We start from the raw sequence: 18,780 nt of genomic DNA, 5'->3' as shown, positions 1-18,780 counted from the left end.
CTAAATGCAAATTTAGAATTTGATGGTAAGCTAACCCCTTAGCCGTGTATTATCATACGAAACTACAAACAACAATAAGACAGTAGCAAAGCTGTTTTGAATCATTGTTTATGTTTTAGTAGTATCAGGTGCGGTAATAGCGCAGCTGCTAGTTTAATGATAGTTAATTTGATCATATTTCTTTATGTATCTACTATAAATCTAACTAATAGATAGAATGTATGTTTCCGGATTTAGGCTATTTTTCTGCTATTGTGTAAGGACATAAAATATAAGATGCACACACAATATTCTTGACAGCTAGCAAGAGATATCTAGATATCTAGCTATCTCATAATCTATCTATTCATATTGCACGCAATTTTCTTCCTAATGGATGACAGCTAGCCGGCCAGATATCTATCTATCTATTAATCACATAATCAATCTATTTTTTTATGTAAATTTGTGCATTCTGAAGATATAAATTTCATCAATAAAAATTTTGATCATTTGACTTAAATATTTTAAAGTTGACATGGACATTTAATGTCCATAAGTAGAAATAAAAAATAATTAATTAACAACTCATCAATTATGTTGTAGAATTATATTATAAGATAAGAAGTAAGTTAAATGCAGTTATGGAGCATTACGACTGTCAATACTGTTTGATTCTTAATTATACCTCATTATTATCGGAATCTACACACACAAAAAAAGTTGTTTAAATTATTTTTCTTAAGAACGGGCATATCTTAGTTACAAAGCAGCAAAAATACTTAAAAATATGGAAAATAGGAAGAGAGATAGAATAAAATGGGAAACGATATATAAAAAAAGGAAAGAAAGAGATCAAATCATCGCATCAAAATGCCTTTAGCTGGCTGTCAAATATGAATATGAGGGCTCTATATGCTGTGCCGAGTTCACTTTTATACACCTTCATGCAAAACACAAAATATTAAGAAGTAGCAAAAGTAAATTAAATTAAAAGTCAGTGTTGCTATGCTAGGCGCGTGAAATTACTAGTAATGGCATAAGAAGTGCCTTAGCACATAACCAGGTACAGTTAATTACTATGCATAAACTTACAATGGGGGTTACTTTTTTGTGATTCAGGCAGCATCCTTAATAATCTTTTAGAAGGCAAAAATTCCAATAAATCACTTTTATTTTGGTTAATTTTTACTAAAACTTTTAGATTTTTTACTGTTTTGAGGGAGCACCCGTTTGAGTGGCATTACAGATTTCTAGAATGCAAACGAATGCATGAATGGTGTTTATGCAAAATTACTTTAAATCTGCTTGTTTTTAGGAGATATTTTCAATATTTTTTTGGATTCTTACTTAAAACATTAAATCTATCTAGAATCTGCAAAAAAAGTCCTTCATTTTAAATTAGATTATTTAAAAAATTTAGCTAATAAATAAATTTTGATTTTTGTTAGAAATACTTTTTTGACTCATATTATTAAGACATTTCAAAATTGATATATATCATATTTGTGATGAAATAATTTTCAGATACATTTTTATTTTATTTATAAATTATCATTTTTCAATAAATGTTTTCAAAATGAATAAGTCTTACGTTTAAGAAATATGCATGAAATATACAAATATACAAGAAGAAAATGGCATGGAAAAGAAAACGGTTTGCCAAGAATTATCTTAGTATTTTCTAAAACCAACAAATTAAGAATAAAATTGGTATACTATTCTCTCAAATATTTGCTGTAATTTTAGCATAATAATATTTACACTAATCAAAACTAATCAAGTCATAAAATTGTAACTCTAAAAGCAATGATGCTAAAATGTTAAGTTAATTTTTTTTGTGACCTACAGCTAATGTGTAAAAATGTATGAAATGTAAGTTAACCCATTATTTTAAGAGAAGATTTATTTTATTCATATCCTTTCCAAAACACAATATTTTCTTTGGACATTATACATAATGTATATGCCTAATAAAAGGACAGTTGAAAAGGACTATTTTTATTTGAGAACAGGACAGAATGTACGTACAGACTGGCAACAAAATAAAATATAGAGTAGCTACACTTAGAAAAAACTAAAAGACTTACATGAATAATGGTATGATCGTCACCATTATTAGATTTGGGGTTACACACATGTTTCTCCGAAGTCTGAGATATCTTGCAAATTAGGCGTGCCAGGCCACGACGAAACTAAAACAGATAGATAGTTAAATAAATATAAAGAAAAATCAAAATCAAAATGTATCATACAATGACATCAGAAACAGTGTATAATGTCCAATAAAGAATGATGTATACTGGCCTATCATTGGTCATTTGTATTGTATGATGTCATTTATAATTTGACACTATACGCTGTTTTATGATATCATTAAGGACACTTAGTAATGTTTTGAGTTTTCCAACATTTACCCTTTAAATAATACTTTGAAAAGAAGCTCATATTGAAGTAAAAACATACTAAAATTATTAATCTACATTGTATGATTAAAATATGCTGATAAGGTATAATGAAAGTGCTATAAAATTAAATAATCAGTCTATAAAAAGTATTAAAAGGCGCGCTGAGAAAATTCCACTATGATGAAACTGAGATAAAAGAAAAGTATTTATGGATGTACATAAAATATTATCAACCATTCATATTAATAAGCATGATAGTAGATAAAACAAGAACGATAACGTTCATTGGCACAAGTTTTGAATATACTAGTTAATATCCGTGGGGTTCTTTGGGATAACGTGAGGAAAAATAATAAAAAAAAGGCGTTTGAGATATTTAAGATACGTTATCTTTTTATACATATTGAATTGATATGGATAATATCAGGGTAATGTTCAATGGTTCATGATAATTTTAAATAGATGATAATCAATATAGAGATAGATTTAAAGACAAATAGATATAAAAAGTATTGGTTGGATGTTTAAAAAGATGTTTGATAGATATGTAAAAATTAATTCTAATTCTATCTTTTTTAAATCTTACTTTACTAAACAAAAATTTTATATAATGGGAAAGAGTGAGAGAGTGAGAGAGTGGGAGAGAGAGAGAGAGAGAGAGAGAGAGAGAGAGAGAGAGAGAGAGAGAGAGAGAGAGAGAGAGAGAGAGAGAGAGAAAGAGAGAGAGAGAGAAAAAGAAAGAAAAATTCATATCTAGATGAAATTCGTGAGTAAAATGAGTTTAGTTTTACTCTACGTTACATTATGGTTATGTGTTGGGTGGACAAAAAAGTGCTTGAAATATGAATTTCAAAAAAGCCTTTATAGATACCTACCATAACTTAAATTCATATCTCTAAAAGAGTAATTTAATTTTCAGAATAAAAAATAACTTTTTATTTAAACTTTTTTGAAACCTTTATAAAATAAAATCTTATAATATATAAATTCTTTGAAACCATAACCCCAGCCTCTCTTTCGGTCATGATACCCATTTAAGAGTATTGCATTAACCCGTTTTTCTTTTTTACACACTTAGATAGGGTGTTCCCAAAATTATTAGATTTTTAAAATAGCAAAATATGTTTTTATACTAACTAAGTACAAAGGCTTCGCTTTATATTTCTTTATTAGGTTGAAATAATCATTTTCAACACAAAATTTATTGTTTTTCGTCTTATTAGTGAAAAAATAATTGATTTAGTTTTTAAATATAAAATTTTTCATTTTGTGAGAACGTATATTTCATACATATAGCACATAAGATCTCCCCGTAATATATGATGCAATGAAATTTTTGAAAGGGCCAGAATAATAGGACCCCTGCCGTTTTAGTAACAGATAGATACCATTTTGTATAGATAGATAGTTGGTTGGATAGATAGAAGATGGGTACTTGGATAGATAGTTACACAAACGGTTGGATTTTTAGATGATTAAATAGAGAGAGAAAAATTAAAACCTACTGGTAGAAAGTAAAAAAAAAAATTTTAAAAAAGATAGAATTGGCAATTATATTGAAAGTTAGATAGCTAATTATTAGATAATGAACGTGAAAGATAGATAGGAATATTTATAGAAAGAAACTAATATGGATAGACAGAAAGTTTGATAGATATAAAGATAGCAAGATATCTAGAGGGGGGGACTGCCTGCTGTTTTACTAAGATATATTTGAAATATTCCGGAGCATACTAAACTATTTCATTTGCCCACACATTATCATCAAAAAAGACCGATCAAGGGATAGGACAATAGGAATGAATTATGTCCGATATCCTTATCTAAAAGTTACAGGATCTTTGTGTGTATGTGTACTAAAGGATTTTGCTAACCGCTGAACCCATACGGTTCTCCTTTGCAGAGTACCTTTTTATAAGTCCGGTGAAGGTTTATAGCCATGTATGGGGAGTACGTGTACCAAAAAATTCCCACCTCCCTTAATAATTTCGTTTGCTTTTTTTGAAACTAAAATAAAATACGGGGTTTGAATGCACCCATCCCCCCCCCCCCACCCCCACCTCAACTAGAGGCCTTTAACTAAGAGTTATCAACAGCCAATGGGTTAGAGGCGCATCTAAAGATGTAATATTAAGTACATGATATTGTAAAAGTGTGTTGAATAAATTTACTTCAATTTTCTGAGAAATTAAATTTTCCAAAGGCACAATAAATCATCCTTTTAATAATAATCAGCAATTTTAGAAAATTTGTGTGTGCGAGCTTTAACATAAATTTTATCAGGTAATTTGTACATGCGGTTGAAAAATTAAAACAGAACATTTTTTATTACTTTAACTGTGGATTAGAGATATTATGTCAGATTTAAGAAAATCTTCCCTAATTGTGTAAAAATATTTGAAATATTGTCATCCTTGTTTTGTATACATTTTTATATGTATTAAAATTGAATGAAAATAAACCAATTTTCTACAGGATCATAAATTAAGTATACAGACACTGTTTTCAAATGATAATGAATACGTTTTTGATTTATGCTTTTACGCTATAATTGTTTTATAATAATAAAAGTTGCTTCTTAATAAAAAATAAATAAGAATTTGATATAATTTTTGTTGTCCATTCTCAGGGAAGCTTTTTATGGAGCCTATAAAAAATGACGTCATACTGGCCTACCATTGGTCAATTAAAATGTATACTGGCCTGTCATTGGTAATTTAGTCTGTGTATTGGACTAATATTTGTCATTTGTATTGTAGGACGTCTGTATACTGGCCTGTCATTGGTAATTTAGTCTGTGTATTGGACTATTATTTGTCATTTGTATTGTAGGACGTCATTTTATAAACATTATAAACAGCTTCATTACCAAGAAAATTAAATACTAAAAAGCGCGTATAAAAAAAATTACCTTTACTAGAATAAGTATAATACAGATGATGGATATTGTAGCCACTATATAGGTCACAATCTGTAGCGTAACTAAGGAAATGCCCGCAGAATTCCCGCCATTTAGATCATCTGCTGTGGCTGATTGACTGGCCGCTGCAAGGGCAAACATTCCGGTACGGTCGCAGCGACAAACTGTCTTAGTTTCGTCGGTGTCTAAAAGGCTGCAGCCGGCATCCGTCCAGAATGCCAATTCCGGGTTCCAGTTCACGCAAACGACCGGGCGGCCGACAGTTGACGGCTCAACATGGTGCAGGGTAACCTCAACTGTGTCTGGGTACTGAAGCCGCCGGCGGCGGCCAAAAGAAACAGCCGAAACACGGGAAACCAGCTCCAAATCTTGATTGCTGTTCTTAAACAACTCTTTGTTCGTCGTTAGAACAACATTTGTCGAATCTAGAATGTATTCCAAACCGTTATAGGCGAAGAGTACCGTTTTCACGACGCCGCTGCGCGACTGTTCGACCAACACGTTGTAGGGAACGAAAACGGTGTTGGCGTTCTCTGTGTCAGGGTTGCGGCTACCCAAAACGGTGCCGTTGGTCCGGAACCTTCCCACGTTCTGCACGCTTACACTCATAACTAAAATAAAATAAAATAGAAATACAGATGTTTATATAGATGGATAGTTAGATGGATGGATGAACTAAACTTATTAAAAGTCTACTAATACGACTGCAAGGCATGTTCTGTAAAAATTAAAAAGTTTATGGCTTCATTAACTCTTTGCTACATAGAGTTTTTAAAATTATGTTTATACAATACAGGTTATATTTTATATTAAAAATTAATTACATTTTGCACTTATTATTATATTGTATAATGAATTATTTCAAATGAATACAAAAGAATAGGCAAAATAATTTTCTCTAAATTGAGTAAGACCCATTAAAATTTGGTTGTTATTTAAGATCTCTAACATAAGAGCACCCCTATAGGGTGTCGTGTCTATTTAAAACCTTAATGTCCATCCATATAATGTGAGCATTTTCGCTCTCACACACTCTCCATATTATTTTCTTTTCTAACTCTCTCACTCTCTTTTCTTCTTCGCTCTCTTAATTTTCATTAGAAAAAAAACAAGGATGCCAATAGTCATTTTGAATAATTTTTTTTTTTTTTTGAGGGGGGGTTGACTTTTATTCTAATGTATAAGTCTCAATAATCTTTTAATCAAAAGGAAAATTTAACATCATCTAACAACATCTAAGTCATAGTACGTCAGTTGTATTTCTAGCTCAGTGCTATTTCAATTCTAGAGAAGCTACGCTTAAAAGGTTTTCTCTTACTTTAAAAGAGCCAGAGAAAAGATCTAATTTTCGCTTCGTAGTGCCTAGCTATGTTCATGGATGCTTGCGTTTAAACACACAGAATAAATATTAGTAGAATGTTATTGAATACAGTATTAGGTAAAAGCCATTAGATTTAACAAATAAAGTAAAAATGAAATTAAAAATTATCATATAAAAGTAACAGGTAGCTTTGAGTGTATGTGTAACGGAGAATCTCGCATACCACTGAACCGATATGGTTCGCCTTTACAGTTAAGCTTCTCAGAAATAGGATGCATCTTTTCGGCTATTTTGGAGGAAGGTAACCCCAACCACCCCCCCCCCCAAAAAAGAAAAAAATGTATGGTTGCTTTGAGTACGTAACCATTCTACTTGAATTAATCTATGTTTTGTATGGGTATGTGAAGAAGATAATATCAGTACTTTAAAATCAGACAGCTTAATAAATTTCCACATTGTCAACCAGTAATATATATAACTTGATCATTTATGCCTTTCTTTCTAGATGTTATGCATCTCTATAAGCGTTTTTATCCGTCATTCAAACCTTGTTTTCCGTTTCATATTTATTTACAAGTTTTTCCCTAGATCTGTTACTCTAACTCTTTTTTTCTCTCATAAAAGATTTTATTTGTAAAGTTATGAATATTGTCATCCTTGTTTATCATATAATTTATACACCTACTTTTTGCTAGCATAAAGGTAGGTTGGGTAAAAGTCGTTACAAACAACTTTAATTTCATTAAAAATTATGATTTATTATGAAATCCTACATTAGACTTGATTTTTATTTAGTTCACCTTTAGGGGCTAAAAAGTATAGTGTTACCCTCATTTTGGATAGTAGAAATTTAATAGATAAAATTTTAAATGATAAAACAACCTCATTTTATAAGATAAAATATATCATTAAAAACAATATAAAAATCTTTTTTTTAAGAAACTGATAATTTTTTTATTGGATAACAAAAAATAAGTCCCAAAGTAATTTTTGATAGCTCTAAAAATGGTCTAATTTAAAAATGACAAGTCTAAGTACTCTGATTTTCTACTAAGTCATCTAGGATTATTTTTCAACCTTTTATATCAAATCAGAGAAACAGTGAAAAGTCAATTGAAAATTATTTAATTTGTGTCTAAAGTACTGCAATCAAGGAAGTTATTGGTTTTAAATTTAAAAAGAAGAGCAAACTGTTATTCAGTTTGAATAAGATTAAACACAGAAAAACAGAAAGACAAACACCTTGACCAATTACTAATGATGTAATTATTCAATTCTAAGCATTTTTGAGACACATAACTATCCATTTAACCCAAAATCAACTAGATAAGGAGGCTTTCAAAAAGAGGAAAGGAATTTTTAGAGCAGGGGCAACAATGAGCAACTTTGATCTAGTTATCTTAAATAACAGCTAAAATAATTTTGAGGTCATAGTCTATACATTAAAGTTTTAACCTAAAAAGCAATAGATAAAAGTTTATTCTTACTTTTGAAAAAAAAAAAAATTTGCAAATGTTTAATATTGTCTGTATGGTATAAACATATGGACTAAAAAGGTCCCAAAAAGAAAGCTGATACGCTATAAAAAAAAAGGATGGTCATTTTTTATATACTATATAATAAACTGATAAAAATTGTTTATAAAAGGGCATTTTTTTCTTTGATCTATCTTCTTTTTATATCTTGCTTTTGTGGCATTGTCATTTTTTTTAAAGATTGTCATTTTATTAAACTAAATAAAAATTTTAGGAGAAAAAATACTTACATATATTTCTGGCAGATTCAGTTAGAATTTCTTCTCTACTTGTAACTTGTGCCAGCAAGAAGCCGTTTTCCTCCAGTGCTTGTGTAATAGACGTGGCTGCCTTCACCTGCCTGGCCGTGTTCAGGTCGTTCCAAGCTGCCCGGTTAGACAGGTCAAATAGGTTACTAGCCGCGCGCACCATGTTTAACAAAACTTCTTGGATATAAACACCCTTGTCGTAGAAAGTATCGCCTTTGGTCTGCAGCAAATATTGGATGCGGTTAGCCAGCGTCCGCATAACGGCTGCGGATTGTTCAATATCGCCGCCGTACAACGATTCCGTTCTGGACAAGTGCGCCAGTGAAAATGAAATGACATTTTCTTGTTCGCCAGTCTGAACCTTAGTTTCTAACCGGGACATGGCGATTGTTTTGCAATCGCCCAAATCTGGCTGAGATCGTTGCCAGGAAACGGGCATGTTGCCTGAGTGAGGGCCGGGCATAGCGCAGGTCCAGCGGGCGAGTCCGGTGCTCCCCGGAGGGCAACGTTGGATCGAGGTTTCGCCGGCTCTTGTCCAGTTCCAGTGCAAGTTTCTGGCCATTGTTGGGGGACAGTACAAGGGTCTGTCTTCTACAGGTATGTCCACTATTTTAACTTCAATATCTTCCATTCCTTAAAAAGAATATTTTTAATATTTTAAATTTTATCTTCAATCCTTTTACTTGCCCCCCTCTGCCAAAATAAAAAAGAAACTTGTTTGTAATAATAACTAAATGTACCATTACCTTTATTGATATTATTATCAACATCGTTATAATCATTACTATGAGGATAATACTCCATTCCTTCTTCGGATAATTCTGTACTTGTTTTATCAGTTAAGAGTTTGGTAGTAGCTTTTGTAGTAGTGGTAGACTCTGTCTCTTCAATAGTAGGAGTAGTAATAGGAATCCTTTCTAAATCAACGGGATCCATTTTAACTATCTCATTGTTATCCTGCTCTTGGACATCAGCATTGATTTGTTCAATTTCTGTTTCATATTGAGCTTCATCTTCATCAATGTTGAATCCTTCTGGTGGGTCGGGGATACGAGCATCATCCCAGCTGGATTGTATGTCGGCCATGTCGGGATCCTTTTGCTGGTTGTTTTGTTCACCTACAATTATTAAGTTTTTTAGAATCTATTTAAAAACTGGTGTACATCCCCAACAATGCTACACAAAAAACCTTCTGTAGATTACAATTAGTTGTTGAAACATATGTACATAAACTATTATATGGACCATTCAACTAAAATTTAATAAAAGTCCCTACATTTGTTGAGATAAAGAATAAGAAAACGTTATTATAAAAATTTTAGGAATAATGTAATAAACCCTGTCTGATCCATATACCATATATCTATCTAAATATTTACCTGCAACCTCCAGAAACCATGGGGGTAAGGGCTTCCTTGTAGTGGTGGTGGAGGTGGGCACACACCCGTAGTGCACCTCCAAATATTTGGGGGTAGAGGGACAGGGGTCACCAAACAGGTTGGAACTGATGTTAACAGCGCAGGAATCGAAACCATCACACCTGAAACAAAAATAAATTATAGGAACAGCCGTTAGGAGTTTGAAACTCTTTGTTAATGGCAGTTATTGTCTCTAATCTAATCCTACTTATAATGATAAAATAGAAAAGGTAAAAGAATATTTTTTTTCTATAAAAAAGAAAATGGCCAAAATATATTAAAAAATGAGAACTAAGCAAATTCATCAGAAAATCATTAATGAAAAAGAAAAAAAAAATATTACTTTCATAATTATCTTCTTTCAAAAAAAAAGAAATATAAAACTATATTTGGATCTTTCTTATATATTTAAATAGATTGTAAAGTATTACAAATTGATAAAAAGAAGTTTTTTTCTTAAAACTTAGACATATGGTCAAAAACTCCAAAAATTAAATGGACCTCTTTTTAAAAAAACCTCCCGAGTACTGATTCAATAAAGGAGAATAATATAGGGAGGGGGTGGGGGGCAAAAAAGCTGCAATTCAAACTATTGGGATTTTAATTCACCATAAATTTCTTTCTTTTCTAAGTTTAAACCATATCTAATTTTTCTCAAATAGAAAAGTTTTAAAACACCTTTTTATGAATAGGTTTGGAGGTACATATGTATTTAGATGTAAATACAATACATTCAATTTTACTCGTTAGCAAGAATGCCTAACAGATTTAGTAAAATATATATTTTACTTAAAAGATATGCTCCTAATATTGAAATGAATAGAATTGAAGAAATAAACCTTAAGTTTAATAATTTTATGTTTGGCTATTTTTTACTTTTTTGCTTAGATGTATGTTAACTACATGAGTATGTAGTGGGAAGAATAAAAAGAGAAAATAAGTTATTGAAATGCTGGCTAACAATGACAAAAAACGCGGAGCCCTTTTTAGGGATATATGCCGACATTTCTAAGTACCATATATACATCATGTACAATTTAGCTTTCATGTTGGGTTTTTTTAAATAGCGTGGCTAATATATAAATTGATGTGTATGTTCGTTAGTCATTCTGTAGGATTAGTAAGAGAAGTCAAAGTTTAAAAATAAACATTTTGTTTAGATATTTCAAATATTAAAGTTGACCAAAAATGGCTTAAAACATCTAAAAATCTGTAATAAAATATTAAGTCAACGGATTTTGGTTTAATAAATATATGTGGGTATCGTATTTCATGGGACAAAATCTATCCAAAAATGTGCCTTCAATGGCGCAAAAATCAACGTTTACTTAAGTTTTATCTATTTTGTTTTTATATTCAAAAATTGTCCTCAAACCCTGCTATAAAAGCATAACTATAAACCACACATAAATATGACTTGCTAAAAAATAGTTTTAATGTAGTCTAATATTGACTACACTAAATAAACATTCATATATCTTGAAACCAAACAAAAAATGTTAGTGTGGGGTCGCTTGGTTTAAATTGTGTATGTGAGTATGTGTGTGTGTGTGTGTGTGTGTGTGTGTGTGTGTGTGTGTGTGTGTGTATCGAGTATCTAAAAAGGGAAGTTTTAAATCGACCTAACTAAGAGAACTCACGAAAGTATTTTATCTTTCTTTTTTAGAGCCCAATCGTAATTGGCCAAAGAAAATTTTTATATTACAATGTCATCAAAACCTTACTCTGTATACTTTTTTGTAGTAAAGCTACTCTTGTAGTTTACTAGGTTTGTACGTAAAGACTTTCAAAGTAGATTTTTTTACTTTTAAAAATATTTTGCTTTGTTATGGTTTAAGAGAAAGTCTAAAAATTAGCCTTCACTTTTTTACCTCTCTTCAAAGATATCATTCCCTGGCAAATTTCTGTGAACGAGTCATCCTACTTACACACAGATATAAGGAAGAAATTATAAAACGCTTTGGCATATTATATAATTGAGCCCTTTAAAGTCTTTTTGACACACCAAATATGGTTCTAAATGAGAATATAAACAGTCTGACACCAAAAAAATATATGCATACCCTACGTTTATACAATACTGACAATATTCTATATGTAGATAAAAATGTTACTCCAAGGTAGATGAAAAATTGTTACTTTCATTTAAAAACAAATTTAATGAAGTTTTAGAAGTTGAGTTAAAAAAATAAACAAACATTTTGTTTTAATTTGAAGTTTTATGGGGGCACCAAAATTATTCTTTTTGTTTTGTGTATTGTTGCGTGTCAATAAATGCCCCTTAAGGCTATCTCTTTTTTTTTTTTTTTGGGGGGGGGGGTAATGGGGTGGTTGTTGTTGGTTAAAAAATCATTTTTGGTTCCTTAAATATCCCACAAACCTCCCCTCCCCCCATTCTTTCTATTCTTTCCTCCCGAATCCAAATTGATAATAGCAATGATTTGAAATTCAAAATTTACAATTTTTATCAAGTCATTTTTGAATTTGAAATCATGACATATTTCATTTTCTAAATAAAATTTATTTTTTTATAAAGAAATATATTTGTAAATAATGTAAGTGTAGCAAAATCTGCTTTGTAAAAAATAACTTTGATTTTTTAAAGAAACTTTATCCCATTTCGTCTCAAACCCAACAAAAAATTTGGTTGTCTAATTAGCGTTAATTTAAGATGAAACAGAATACATATACAACAGTCTTAAAAAAGTGTTTTTATACACAACAAAAACGTTCAGAGCGATGGCTAATTAATTTTGTAAGTTGATACGATAGTTTAGAAAATGGGCTTCTAAAGCAAACGCTTTTAGCAAGTTTTTAAATTGCTTATTTTTATATGTAGTCAGTATTGTATAAAGATTACGTTATTTGTAGGTTCTAAAAATAAATTTAATCCACCATTTCATAATTGAGAATCTAAAAATATTCAGAATTAAACACTCAAAATAACAATAACCCTTTACAATCCCTAAAATTGTATTAATCTAATCCCTTTTGTATTTTACTTTTGAGGGAAGGATTATATTTTGTATTGTTAAAATTAATCAATTTAAAATTTGTCCAATTTGAGGATGTTCGCGCTGTAGGAGTTTTATAATTGGAAGTTTAAATTTCTTTGGGTTTCTCCACACCCTCCCTTAAAATCATCTTTAACCCTCGGTTACATTAGAGTTAAAATTTAGACATACCAAAGATTTTTTTTAGGGTAGGCCATTTTATTGGTAGTGCAAATTCTCTTTGATTAGTTAATGTCTCAAAGTCTGTGACTAAATGTTTGCTACAATTGTAATCTCAAAGATATTTAATATGTATAAAGTTAACAAACTTTTCTATAATTTGACGTTTTTGTCTTTTAAAAATTTGGTGACTCTAATATCTTTAACTCATTCACATTCTTTGGTTCTGACACTAAACCATTAAGAACCCAAAATTGCAAGTATTTTACTATCCTACCCTTTCTCCACTTTAAATAATGTAAAATTTACCCTTAAACACAGTGGATAATTTATTTATTTCTTAGAATTTTTTCTTTGTAATCATTCTTTAAGGTAATAAGGCTCGTTTGAGAAGCAGATAATAATAGATGAAATTTTTGGATTTTAAGAATTCCAAATTTGTATTTTTTTAAACACTGTGCTTCACAGTGAGGATGCTTAGAGAAAATAATCTTGATACCTAAATTCACTGAAGTCCATAACAATTAAAATTCAAAGGAGTATACCTACAAATAAGAAAGGATGCATATTCCTTTATGATTTGGAGGAAAAAAGTATGGTGGAATATTGTAGGGTTTTTCATGAGTAAAATTCCTTTTTTTATTGGCGGAAGAGTAAATGGCAAAAAACTATTTTTCTACATGACTTCCTATCCCTGGCAGGGTTGGACATTAAGAAAAGACACGGCTGGAAATTTAATCTCTCCCCAAGATCATATCACTAGATTTATACGACAACATTCAACAGTAACAAGTAGGTAACAACGAAAAACCGCAAAAAAAAAAGGTTTTTAATAGCAGGGCTTCTATAAAGATCTTGTCTGTTGACTTTTTATTGTGTTTTTAGAGACTAAGAAACATACTTAAACCAACCATTGGTGGGGAAAAAACTTTTTATTTTTACTTTCATAATTGGAAACTAAACAGCAGAAACTTTAATTGAAGAAGCTATGGATTGATAACAATATTGTATTCATTGTAGAAACATGTAATAACAAGTATGTGGGTGATCAAAAGAAGGGAAGTTGGAAAGAGGGCAATAAAAAGGGAAAGCTAGAAAGAAAGGGACATATATGTATATATGTATGTGGATGTAGAAAGGGTATTAACTGGGCATATGGGACTTATAACTTTAATTGGACAATGCATAAAAATAATACAGGCATTAGAATAGAGTTGTAACCCATATCTTAACATAGAAAGAAAAGTTAATGGAGAATCTTCCATTTTTGCATCCCCTTAAGTAAAATTAACTCTAATCTTTCTTATTATACAGAATTCTTGTTCTTAACCCTTAAAATGGATAATGAGTTTAAGATATTATTGTAAATATATTTAGACAGACAGTTGTGTAAGGTATCAAGTATCTTTTAGCAATATGGTGTTTGTCTAATATTAGTATTATATATCACCTAATCATAATATAATTATATTATCAAATATTTTCTTAAAAAATAAGTTTTAAGTCTTCATTAACGGCCTAACATACGTAAAAAAAATAACGTTTGAATCTATTTAACATGGTTTTAAGTATGTGCTTACAATAATGTAAAAACTTTTAAATTGCAAAAAATAAATTAAGGTTTCTTTTTAAAGGGGAGGTGGGAGGAATACATTGTAGGTTTCTTGTTTTCAAATTACTTTTATTTATAAATTTATTTCTATAAATTTGGTGCTTTTTTATTTATTTAAAATGAATACGTTTCATTTTGAAAACACTGTGAAGCCATTAAAAGCAAGTTTATGAGTAATTAAGGGAATTCTAGTCCATTAACTTTAACACTTTCAAAACCAAAAAGAGTATCTTTTTAATTCCCAGACCTTAGAAGCTAAGTAGCAAGGCCCCATTCACAAATGAGAACCGCAGGTTTTACAAAATTAATATTTAATTTTTATAAATCGAGTTTATCACAAAACCTATCAAATTACCCCTTTTACATTATGAAAAATATGGTATTCAAATGATTTTGTACTTTTTTGATACCCAAGTTTAATTTAGTTCCAGAAAATTACTTGGTTATGATCAGTGCCCCCAAAGTATGAACGCCCCCAAAGGCTTGAGCTTTACTGATTACATCTCCAAAGAAATAATCCTAAGTGATTAAACAGTTAGGGAGTTGAATCCATTTTTATAGAAGCAGAAATATAATCTATGATTATGGTTTGGACCCTCTAAAACTGTAATCTACCCTTCCACTTTCCCCTCTCTTGGTGAAGATATCTTCAACGCCGATACGATTTTTGAAATATAAGATTCCACTTTTGTCTCTTTTGTTGAAGATATCTTCACCAAGAGAGGCAAAAGTGGAATCTTACATTTCAAAAATCGTATCGGCGTTGAAGATATCTTCACCAAGAGAGGGAAAAGTGGAATCTTACATTTCAAAAATCGTATCGCCGTTGAAGATATCTTCACCAAGATGAGGGAAAGTAGAATCTTACATTTCAAAAATCGTATCGGCGTTGAAGATATCTTCACCAAGAGAGGGGAAAGTGGAAAGGTAGATTACAGTTTTAGAGAGTCCAAACCATAATCAAAGATTATATTTCTGCTTCTATAAAAATGGATTCAACTCCCTAACTGTTAAACGTAATAAAACTTATTATTGCAAAAAAAATGAAAAACTTAAGTAGATTAAAATCTCAACAAATCTTTTGTTTTTAAAACAAATGACATAATTCAGGAATTCGAGTATATGTAAATAGGGTAAAATAATATATGTCTTCAATTACCACGGATACTCCTTTTCAAATTTGTATTTTTGAATGATTTTTTAACTTCAATTGACCTATATTGTACAAACCAAAAAAAGTAAATGATACAGATTATAAAATTTATAATTTTATTGGTCTTTTTTAATATTTTATTAAGTATTTTATTATCTTAGGACATAATAAAAATCTGTATTTGATGGGAAATATGGTTGTGAGAAAAAAGGTCATAATTTTGAGAGATAATAAAACCATATTTATTTATTTGGTTTATGACAATACAGCTCAGCTTAACCCTTAATACTCAAAAGGCTTCTTAAAGACCCTTATAACTCCACCCCCCCCCCCCTTCTCTACTTTCATGCACCATTGACAATAAATTAGTTAGGTCTTATGAGGGTAGATTTTGAAGAGGGGAGGAGTAATCCTTATCCTCCCCCCATAATTTGTTTCTAAAGGTAAAACAATAAACTACAAGGTAAATTATGAGGAAAGAGGGGAGGGTGGGTGGGATTGTGAGATTTCTAAATCTTGTAGGATTAACCTTATTGCTTAGATTTAGAGTTCTCATAAAACACAGAAAATATTACACATTTAGCAAGATAATGCACATTACTAGACAGAAAATCATTTACTATTAGAATAATTTTTATCAGAAAAAAATTAAAAAAAACAATGTTTTTCGTGCATAATAATTAGATTTTTTGCTAATTGTTAAACAATGGTTTTTAGCGGAATTTAAGGAACACTTTTGGCAGATTTTGTCCTCTCTTCTTTTCATGTTGAGACAAATTGGTCCTTAAAGATTTTCTTTTTTACAAACATTTTCGAGGTACAGCAAAATAAAATAAATATCATTACCCTATTTACTATTACTATTTTGTTTGTGATCAAAAACAGAATATGGAAAAGCTGTAAACGCAAAGACATTAAGAAAAACATAAACACAAACAGAGTGGGGTATTTGGAAGCTAAGTTTTATAGAAGCTTCATTACACGATGCAATGATATAAAAAGCAAAAAATAATAACACCAGCAAATATAAGAAAGAAGTGCATTTCAGAAAAATTTTTTTTCTTTTCAAATGCACATTTTTAAACAAAAATTGTTCTGTCTATAAATTTACTTATTTGTACAAGTTTTATAATAAATAAACATATTACTAAAATATTTTTGAGAAATTTGAATATTTTTGATACCTTAAGGCTTTTATACTCGTGACTCTCCCTAATGATATTGAATCATTATCTAACAATAAAAACAGGGCTCGGCAACCCAAGTCAATTGGAGCCAACAGAACAGCATTGAAGTCATTCAACTTATAAATAAACCGCTGCCGAAACTGTTAAAAGTCAACAATACGCCGCCTTGACAAATTATTTTGTACAATCATTAGTCGCAAATTGTGTGGCTGATATCGGCAAAAGATTAAACCATGTTTGCCACACTTTTAAACCTTTGCAGCAGATTTGCCCTGTAATCAGTTTCAATACTATAATCAGCTGCCGAGCCCTGGAGGCGGTGTAAAAGTTTCTAAAATTATTTTTATGTAACCTTTATTGTATGTTGGACCTTTAATGATTAAATTTTCTATGTGTATTCGACTCTAGCTGTTAAAAAGAAATTTAATGGTCCATGTTTCCATTTTTAGATGCTCAAAAGTTCGACCTTTTGAATTGTGTATCGTGGGATTTTGCAGCGTAAAAACACACGAAACTCTGCTATCTTAACGACCGTATATAGAGTGTTTACTAAAGCCAACCACCAAAAAGTTGGTTTGGGCTTTTTTTCAAGGGTATTAATTTAGGCAGGTAAATCACCTAATAACAAAAAAGTAAAACTATTATGCAATAAGAATTTTCCACAGACTTGCAGACATTCTTTCTTAAAGTTATTTTCAATGATAAATATTCTCTGTAATGCAAAAACAAAAAAGCACCTTCAAATATAAAAACCCACAATACTACGGTGAAATTTTATCTTAAGGTTGGATCTTTATAATCTAACATTTTATTTTAAATTAACCCGTAAATTGGTAAAAAGGGCTAGGCCGCCGTTTATGAGATCATTATAGTATTCCTAAATCATTAAAATAACTGTAAAATGAAAAGAGTAAATATTAAATTTAAATCAAATTGTTTAAAATTAGTATTAAAGGACATTTACTTCATTACAAAGGATAAAAATGTCCTATGATTAAGTTATGAGGAAAAATATTTACAAAAATAACTTTTAAAGAAACATCCGATACAACTTTTAAAGCATATTTTTTGTAGTTTAAAAATATATAAAGAAAAGAAAACTTTAAAATAACCGTTTAAAAATAGATAAAAGATATCTGAAATTGAAAAGTAAAACTGTAAAGAGACATTTGTGATGTGGAATTTGGCTCAACTTCGGTGTTCTTAAGTGTAGAATATCTACAGTCTTTCTTTAATAAATCATTCATTAAATGTCATTGGAGGGTTTTGTTACTCAAAATGGAGTAATTTGTGTGACCTACAGCTAAAAGAATTAATAAAAGTATGACCGCATCAAACTATAGTAGTCAACCCATATTCCCAACTGCCAGCTAGACAACTCAATATTTTACCCAATGATTACATCAAAAGTTATCTATAATTTACTCTTCAAAAATATCCCAATATCCTTTTCCCCTTCCTTTTGAAATTCCCCCTCAATTTAGAAACTCAGTATTTCTTTTAAGTCTAAATCAATTTAATTCCAGCTATCATGGAGATTTCATATATTGACATTTTGGAAAATCATTACATCAAAAATTTGTTTTAAATCTTACTTTTAACATATTTGATATAAATTAAAAACAAAATTATGGAGAAAAATAAAATATACACAAAGAAAGATTTTGTTTCTTTTTCAATTTCCTCAGATATAATTATATTAGGGAAAACAGGATATAGATAGGTAGATAAATTGATAAAAAAGGAAGAGGATATCAGAGAGAGAGTAAGAGAGAAAAAGAGAGAGATAAAAAGAAAGGAGATTAAAGAAAATAAGGGACAGGATG

The 18,780-nt window shown here is 30.2% G+C and overlaps 2 protein-coding genes across 6 annotated transcripts in view; both read right to left on the bottom strand.

Moving 5' to 3' along the window:
- Positions 1–18,780, bottom strand: part of LOC145330498 (tubulin polyglutamylase ttll-4-like) — a 436,474-nt gene that overhangs the window by 370,956 nt on the left and 46,738 nt on the right. The window lies entirely within an intron of this gene.
- LOC145330497 (latrophilin Cirl-like) overlaps positions 1–18,780 on the bottom strand; it is a 57,592-nt gene that overhangs the window by 11,593 nt on the left and 27,219 nt on the right. The window contains exons 3-7 of the mRNA XM_080175126.1: positions 9,791–9,951; positions 9,158–9,529; positions 8,394–9,044; positions 5,299–5,918; positions 2,070–2,174 (exon numbers count right to left, since the gene is read on the bottom strand). Of these exons, the coding sequence (XP_080031252.1) occupies positions 2,070–2,174; positions 5,299–5,918; positions 8,394–9,044; positions 9,158–9,529; positions 9,791–9,951 (1,909 nt within the window). The remainder of the gene's footprint in view (positions 1–2,069; positions 2,175–5,298; positions 5,919–8,393; positions 9,045–9,157; positions 9,530–9,790; positions 9,952–18,780) is intronic.

The sequence above is a fragment of the Acartia tonsa genome, chromosome 10 (assembly GCF_053477335.1).
Source record: "Acartia tonsa isolate MP-2025a chromosome 10, ASM5347733v1, whole genome shotgun sequence".
NCBI classification, from domain to species: Eukaryota; Metazoa; Arthropoda; class Copepoda; order Calanoida; family Acartiidae; genus Acartia; species Acartia tonsa.
The sequence above is the reverse complement of the archived record's forward strand: the minus strand, read 5'-3'. Positions and strand labels throughout refer to the sequence as shown.